At 36.7% G+C, this 8,551-nt stretch overlaps 1 protein-coding gene across 1 annotated transcript; it reads left to right on the top strand.

Annotated features, from left to right (window-relative positions):
* Positions 1–7,268: 7,268 nt before the first annotated feature.
* On the top strand, positions 7,269–8,064 carry LOC115230274. The gene is made up of 2 exons (XM_029800479.1): positions 7,269–7,520; positions 7,975–8,064. Exons 1-2 carry the CDS (start codon positions 7,269–7,271, stop codon positions 8,062–8,064), a joined length of 342 nt encoding a protein of 113 aa, XP_029656339.1.
* Positions 8,065–8,551: the final 487 nt, after the last annotated feature.

Below are 8,551 nucleotides of genomic sequence, written 5' to 3'. Positions count from 1 at the left end.
TGCCCCAATAAGCGGGATCGATAGTATTCTATTGTTTAGAAATTTTTTATTGTTAGAAATTTGGTTAATTTAGTATTCCACGGAGCCTTGAATTTTACGCCTTATCAACCCGGTCGTCGGCCGAGAAAGCCGAATTCACGAAATTGACAAAATACGAGGATTTACGCGATCGATTTTTGCTTTGGGCAATTGCCGTCGACACTTCCTGTATTTTTGGAGCCAAGACGTTTGCTCATCTTAAGAAACTTGGCCGTCTGTCGATCCAAAGATTTCAGGGAATTTATATTCCTTATTCAGAGGATCTTGCTGGCTGTTTTACGCGGACACTCGAATTCGCTATTCACCAGAATGCCGCCAGGGAATACAAAACTTCATAAAAATGTAGTAAATTTCTTTTTACTGCGAAACGCTTAATTATTGAACGAATTATAAAAGACTGGGAAATTTGTAAATTTGCCGAGCCATTAAAAGTTTTGGGCTTGCGAGGGGAGACGGAAAAAGACCCGACGGTCTATCGACTTTCCCGTTTGAGTTCGGCAAGTCTCTGATATGGGATGCGACGTGTTCAGACACTTTCTCGGAGCTTAATCTTCCTTCTTCAGCTGCCGAGCCTGGCTCAGTCTCTCGCAAAACCGAGAAGATGAAAATCGGAAAGTACAAGGAGCTCTCTGAACGATATCTGTTCACTCCTATCGCCGTCGAGACTTCCGGCGTCATCGGCGAAAAGTCTCTTTCCTTTTTGAAAAAGCTTGGCCGCATGATTTCCCATAAACGGGGAGACCCACGCGAGTCCAAGTGGCTTCTCGAAAGGATTTCCTCGGCTATAGTACGTGGAAACTGTGTTTCCATTTACGAGGCCGGGAATTTAGTTAGATAATAACTATTTTATTTCTTTTAAAAGTTGTTTTCAAATAAATATACTTAGGTATTGATTCTAATTACCATGTAACTGCAAGAAGTCCACATGAAAGATTCAGAGGGAATCCTTTTGATGTTAACAAATATAAATATTTTAACAAACAATTATCAACATTTACAACAAATTTAAAGTCTGCAAATTCTTAAAAAATAAAACTGCTTTTGCTGATACTTATTTTAGAAGCTATAAATAAATTTAAAAAAATTTTGTCAAATTTGATATTGCCAAATTTTACAAACAGACAACGGATGAGAATTTTATTTACAAAATCAGTTATCATAATGTTCCAGAACAATTTATGTTCGAGTTTCCAACAACGGAGTGGAATTCAAAAAACAACTGATGGATCAAATATGCAAAAAAAAATAAAATCAAAAATATTTATAGAAAACCAAATCATTCCCAGTCACAAGTTTATAATTTTAACTAAATGAAGGTGTGATTGACCGCTTTAAACAGACATTGAAACAAAGTATGGCAAAACTGATGAAAAAATAAAAAAACGGAAACTATTTTTAGACAAAGTAACTTATTCGTATAATACGACACATCACTCGGTGATCAATGAAATCTTCGAAAAGTTTAGTAATATTTCTGGAATTAACACTGTGATTCATGAAATAATAAATTTTTATCTCATTTATTATTTAGATGAAAATAATTAGGCATCGTTTGTCCAAGATAAACTGAATGATAAATTTACGATGTATTTATTTTTAGAAACGACTTATAAAATTTTCAATTTACTCGTCCAACATGAGTTCATCTCATTTTAAAAGAATGAATAAAAAGATAGGGGTAGAAAGGTAAAAATATGATTTTAGAATAGAGAATAAGGTATAGTTAAATAGGAACAGTTTGGGTTTGAATCGAAATATTATGGAAAGAATTTTCATTGAAACAACATATAGATTTGATGAAGAAAAAAGAAAAGTAAAAAATGTAATGCCTAATAACAAATAAATGGTTAGTTGTTTTTCCAAACATTTAGATCAAGTTAAAAAATAAAATCTAAGATAGTTACTATGAATAAAGTTAAAAAATGTAATTTTGTTAAATTGTTTATATAAGTTTCAAACTATTTATATCACCGTGGTCTCCAGTTTAGTTTGCGAAATAATAATTTAAAATACGCAGTGCGGCGTTGTCAAGCTGACCAGTAGGGTCTCGACTAGCCTTTCAGCCACTTTGATATTTTCAGTTAAAATGTTACAATTTAAAAGTCTTATTGATTAACTTGTAAATTATTTGATGACTCGACACTCGGATAAGTTTTTGTCACCTTTGCATGTAACGTATTTTCAAATTAATCGTTTTTAACTAACAGTTTCTTTAAGAAAATGAGTTAAAAGTTTGAAAAGTGATCACTTTTATTCGTAATCAGAATAATTTCTTTGTACATTAATATTTATAGCAAGTTAAGAATTCATCAGAATTGGCCAAATAAATTTAGTTAGTGAGGTTTCAGTGTAAGTAAACATAGTAGTGTTAGTGATGAATGACTTATGGAGTCCACGTAATCACTCTTTTTGCAATGTTAGCCGCTCTGGAAACGTAATTTTCCTCCGTTTCGATCAAATGGCATATCTACACTCATTCCCTTGATGCATACCCGATCGAGGTGATTCAGCAATGTTTTTCTAACAGAAGGAACTTCTGCCAAACACGTCAAACACTAAAAATGACAATCCAGAACTACCTTCAGTGCATTCGTCTTGACGTGATCTGACTGGCTTTCTAACAGAGGCAAAAGAAGGTCGACTGCCCCATTATCAACAGCCACAAACTTTCCCTTAGTAATGACGGTTAGCCTGGAATAGTCAACAAATATTACAGCATGAGAGCCCCACAGACATGCCCTTTGACCTCATCGTTCTCATCATTCAACAACTTTAAAAGGAGAGGGATAGACCCCTCCTCCACTGCCTTGTTCTTCCCATCCAGAGACACACTGACATTAACTAACTCAAAATACGCCAAATCCATCAAATTCCTGGCTGCTCGAAAACGTATTGTGTAAAGATGACTGCCCAACAGACACAAAAACACTCCGATGGCTCCGTTTTCGATGGCCAGTGAAGTATTGACTCTCAAACAGTTGTGGAGAGTGTCCAAAACAATAGCCTACAATCCCCCTGACGACTACTTTAATCCCCTCGACCTCCTCAGCCGTCTGAGTCACGAATTGGGGGATCATTCCTTCTACAATCATACACTCCGAGCCTTCCTGCAGACAGGAAACCCTCTGAAGTGTCCCCTGAGCTAATTGTCGAATGTTCTCTAATTCGTTCTGTTCAGTCAACAAGGCAATTGGTTTGATTAGACCTTCAGAAATGATGAATTCCCGGCCACAGCAGTGCCCTGGGTAAGTCAAATGTCCAACCTGCCAACGTGAAGACACACTGCACTGCCAGAGACCGCAGAACATTGTCCACATTGGTAAGGAAGGAGGTCAGGTTGGTGGCTAGTCCTATTTTAATACACGTGTAAGTATGTTCAGGATCATGGACTAGGTCAGAGAGGGCTCTTAGTGCACGTTGTTGGGTTATTATTGAGTTGGAATGAATTTGAATGTTCTGTTGGTCAAATATACTCAAACCAGTTGATAGAAAGACTGCCGTCCGTAGGCTATTGGTGTCCGAGATGGGTCAATAAGTGGAGGATACTTCATTGATATAGTGTTAAGACTCATAATGACCACAAACTACAGATTACTTAGATATTATTAAATTCAAATTAATAATAATACAACTAAAATTATATTTTAATAAATTATATCAATTTTCGTCTTTTAGGGACAGAATCTTTCACAGGATCTTTGACTGCAAATATTTCTAAATACTCAGGCGGTAGAGGGCCTTCCTCCAATCTAAACGATTCCAAGTCGTTTTCTGAGAGAGGGTTGATAGACTTGGCCACTTCTGGCCTCTGGTTTAGAATTTGTCTCAGTGAACTGCCTTCTGGCTGCCAGGTGAGGTCCATATGTCCCAAAAGTCGAGGTAAGTAAGCTGTGAGGCTTTGATCTATTCGTTTATTTGAGTATTTGTCGAATATTGTGTCCAATTCATAGTATTTTAGGAGATTGTTGTAGCCTGAGATCAGATCGGGTTCTGACTTGTTTTAATGTTTTTTTATTACCTGGAAGTTTTCTAAGTAAATAGAAAGGTCCATTAGAAATGACAGAAGGCTTTTCGACGAGAGAAATCACTGTCTTTAGTGATGATTTCGAGTTTTCCATGCCCACAAAATAATATTGAAATTTTGAATTTTATTTATTACAAATTTAAAAATATAACATAAAAATATAATTTAAAATAAAAAAACTATTGATGTAGACTTCATGTGGGTGACTTCAAGACAGCTCTGTCAGGCTGTAGTAATACATTTATATTGTGCTTTTTCCTTAATGTACCCATTGAACAGGTATTTGTTATGAACAGTGTAAATGCTGACGTCGACAGTCTCGTCCACGGGTTTATTCGCCAGTTTTTGGAGGTAGACTCCGTCGCCGTCTGTCCCCGGCACGTCGGAAGTGAGTCCCAAATAAAATATTTCCCCCGAGTGGACAGTCTTGTAGATGGCCCATTTGGAGGGGGATTGTCCTTTGATGAACAAATCCACGATATTATCTCCAAAGACTATTTCGACTCGTCTGCAGGGGGGAATGTCCTCCATGAACACTTTAGGCTTGGGGAGCATGTAGGGGACTGTCCCCATTATCACCTGCACTAATCTAATATTTAAATTACTGCACCTATCATCATCAACACGTTCGACACCGCCAGGAATGCCATCCAAAACATTTCCGGAACTATTTTCTTTTATTTTTTTTATATTATCATTTATTTCCTAATTTGGCTATTTTTACTGGCTGTGAAATATTACAAAATGGCGGGAACTGGGATTTATTGTCACGTTTTCGAATTTTATTTTTATTTATTTATTATGACCAAAAACACCGTCATAACCATAATCAACTATTTCAGGTGATCCCAGCCTTTTTTAGAAACCTTTGCATCTTCTCTCTGTGTTCTACAGCGCATTGCCTAAGTCTTAGGTCGGCGATCCCGAACATGGACTTTTTTCCTGAGGTCTCCACCGTTTTTATTCACGATTTATTCTAATCCCATTGGTTGAATTTTGTTCCCCGTGACATTCGGTAGGAGGTTTACAATCTCCATTTGAATATTGTCAATTTTTTGACATTTGTATATGCTAGATTGCATCCCCATACTGTACATCTGTAACCAATTGTCAATTTAATGTATTGAGTGTATAGAGATTCTAATCCGTAAGTTCCTTTGGCGTTTTCCAATTTTCCAAGAAATGCTTAAAGAAAGTTTAGTTTCTTATTGCATTTCGTTAACATATGAGGAGTAAAAAAGGTGTCAAAAGTGATCCCTAGTATCTTTAGAGTTTCATTTTGAGGAATTGATTTCCCTTCCATGGTCACATTTACCCAGTCTTTTGTTAGTTGTGAAAAAGGTTAGCTTAGACCTTTCCGGACTTACTTTCAACAGATTGTCATTGAGCCATATACACAGGTTATTTATATTTTTCTGTAATCTTCTTGTAGCTTCGCTGACAAATATATACCTCGATGCAGCTATTCGCATATGATGGTAAAATGTCATTCTTGTTTTTAGGAAGAAGCATATCGTTCAACATTAGGTTGAATAATACGGGAGATAGGGGGGAACCTTGTGCCACTCCATTCAGTAGTAGCATTGATGTAGATCTTCGATTGCCCTTGTAGACTCTACCCCGACGTCCATTCAGAAAATTGGCAAGCCATAGTTTTAAATTTGGTAACCATATTCAACGAGTAAATTTTCTGCTTTCTTGAGCAGAATCATTGGTATTCCGTCTGGACCACAGGAAATTTTATTCATTGTGTGTTGGATTACCAATGTGACTTGATCAGGTAGAAAAGGGGTTGATAGCTGTCCCTTTTTTGGTTTTAGTAAAGAATTTGGTGGCCTATTGTGTTTCTGATATGGTTTGTAGCTGATTGAGACACAGTGCTTCATAAATTTGTTTAAATTTAGTGATTCACCAGGTTTGTGCATCATAGTCCCGAAATTTATGTAGCATCTTCCACAGATAGTGGACTATTCCTTTTCATAGCTGATGATATCCTCCCCAGCTTCTGCTTTTTTTGACTGTCTACTCCGGATCGCCATATTCAGTGTCCTTATTCTCTTTGTTGTTTTTTTGGTTAGAAATTTTTTTGCGCTTAAGGAAGTTCCTTTCCTTTATCAGTCTGATACTTTCTGGGTTTTGTTTTCTTTCTGATATTTTCCGGAAACGTTTTTGGACATATAATTTCCTTCCCACGAGTATCACTTTATTGAAGTATTTGACTGCCCTATCGAGGGAGTTAGGTTCCGGATAGAATGTGGAAAGTTTCGTATCGACGTATTTCTTATAAGCCGACCATTTTGCATTATTATAATCGTAGTAGAAATCATGTTTCTCTCGGGTCATTGGAGAACAGTTTATTCGTATAATGATTAAATTGTGATAGTTTACCGTCCAAAAAATAATTGGTGCTAATTTCGGGGAACAAAAGGTTAAGTCTGGAGATGTGATCGATTCTTTTCCGTTATATGACGTCCTTGTATTTTTCTTTGGATCGTTCACAGTCTCTTGAATTGGGAAAAAATGAGATTTCCTCTCGCATCCGCCGGTTGTTTCGAAACCACAGAGGGTGCTTGGCATTAAAATCTCCGGAAAGCAGTAAGGCTAGACAGATCGACAGTAAATCCTTTGGCGCATGACCCCGGTGGGGGAATATATAAGTTTCCAATAGTAATAATTCCATTGGAGGTATGAATAGTAAGCCCCATGACTTCAGAGATAGCATCTTGGGTCAGTTTTGTAAAGATTTCATGAGTTTTTGTGAATGTAATTCCCTTCTTGATATTCTTTCTTTCCATGTACATATTGAGGTCTTTGGCCTTTCCTCTGACGCCATTTATGTTTAAGCTCATAACGTTCAAGAATTTCTTTGGTCCAGGATTTTGTTCAACATCTCCAGACAATAGCAACAGAAAGAAGGCTTTGGTTTTGCAAGAGTGCTGTCCAGAGAGAGGTTTTCTTGATGGTTGGTGACTATTAGTTTTTTTGATTAATGACTATTTTTAATAAATATTTAAATGTTTACAGTGAGGTGTGTCAAATGGGAGGATCTTTTCAAGATAAATAACATGTATAATTATACACTAATTTAAGCAATCTCGACCCCTTCACCGAAAATGTAGACCCCCTTGTAATGACCTAGTTTGACATATCCTTCTACATGCTTTACTTTTGCCACTACCCAAACTATTTCCTAGTTGTCGAAAATATGTCCGGCCAAATCGTCGGGTACGTGATAGGCAAGGACGAGGGAGATTCCGACTACCACGGACACGTGACTGCCATTTCCGTGGACCCAGAATACCGAAAATGCGGAATTGCCAAGAAATTGATGAAACATTTGGAGGATATATCCGCAGAGTTGTCCCAATCTAATAACATGCAGGAAGGGGTGCCAGTTTGTCGACTTGTATGTAAGAAAGTCCAATTTGGTGGCCCGTGCGATGTACGAGAAGTTGGGGTACGTTATTTACAGGACTGTGACTGATTATTATACTGACGAGGATGCCTTGGGTTTACTGTGGCAATTCATTTAGACATGAGGAAGGCCTTGGTCGACGATCCCCGACTTTTGATTGCTCCCAAGGCTGTGATTTTCCCTGAGGAGATCGAATAGCAATCGGCAGGTGTCTCTTGGGGTGTTTTGGGGTTGCAAATTCTTTTTATTATTTTTCTTTTCCTCAAATTGGCCCTGGTTTTAACACCATTTATCTTATTATTTGTTGTTTTATGATTAAATATATTTGTTTTGATAATAAATTTGTGAGATTTTGACCGCACATAACCTGGGACTGTATTTTCTATTTTTTTCAAAATATGTGGCTAGTCTAATTAATTGCAGATCTTATGACTGGAATACTTTGCCATTTGTAACTCAGTTTATTTTTTTAAATTAATACTTTTCAATCCCTAAGCACTTGTCTGACGTGGATAAAATATTAATTGCTGAAGATTTAAGGAACGGACTGTCTCAAAGACTTATTGCCGTGAAATACAAGATTTGAAATCGGCGGTGCAAAAAATACATTCAAAAATACAAAATAATGAATCTCTGTCAAGAAGAATAGGTTCTGGATGGCCATTAAAATTATCAAATGACATAAAGCACGATATCTTTAAATATCATGATATCGATCACTTAATTACGTTGAGACAAATTAAGGATAAAATTGAACACGATTATCGTATCACAATATCAACATGAAGTATATCAAATACGTTACGATCTGGCGGTCTTATTACTAAAACACCAGTTAAAAACCACTTTTAAGACAGGTAAACACTGAAAAAAGAAAATCATTTTTGGATAAATGTTTGGGTATGTCAAATGAGGAACTCGACACAGTAATTTTTACGATGAGTGCAAATTTAACTTATATCAGAGTGACGGATATCGATATGTTCGATATTATCCAGGAGAACGTTATAATTCAAATAACATTCTCCCTACTGTCAAACACGGTGGTAAGAACATAATGTTATGGGGCTGTA

The sequence above is a fragment of the Octopus sinensis genome, unplaced genomic scaffold (assembly GCF_006345805.1).
Source record: "Octopus sinensis unplaced genomic scaffold, ASM634580v1 Contig15124, whole genome shotgun sequence".
Classification (NCBI taxonomy): Eukaryota; Metazoa; Mollusca; class Cephalopoda; order Octopoda; family Octopodidae; genus Octopus; species Octopus sinensis.
Note: the sequence above shows the minus strand (reverse complement) of the source record. Positions and strands in the feature narration are given on the sequence as shown.

What these genes read in the sequence shown, in the direction of transcription:
- LOC115230274 (XM_029800479.1), top strand. Translation starts at nt 7,269, where the DNA reads ATGTCCGGCCAAATCGTCGGGTACGTGATAGGCAAGGACGAGGGAGAT. An exon ending in GCGATGTACGAGAAGTTGGG is followed by an intron (nt 7,521 to 7,974) that starts GTACGTTATTTA and finishes TCAATCCCTAAG; the next exon opens with CACTTGTCTGACGTGGATAA.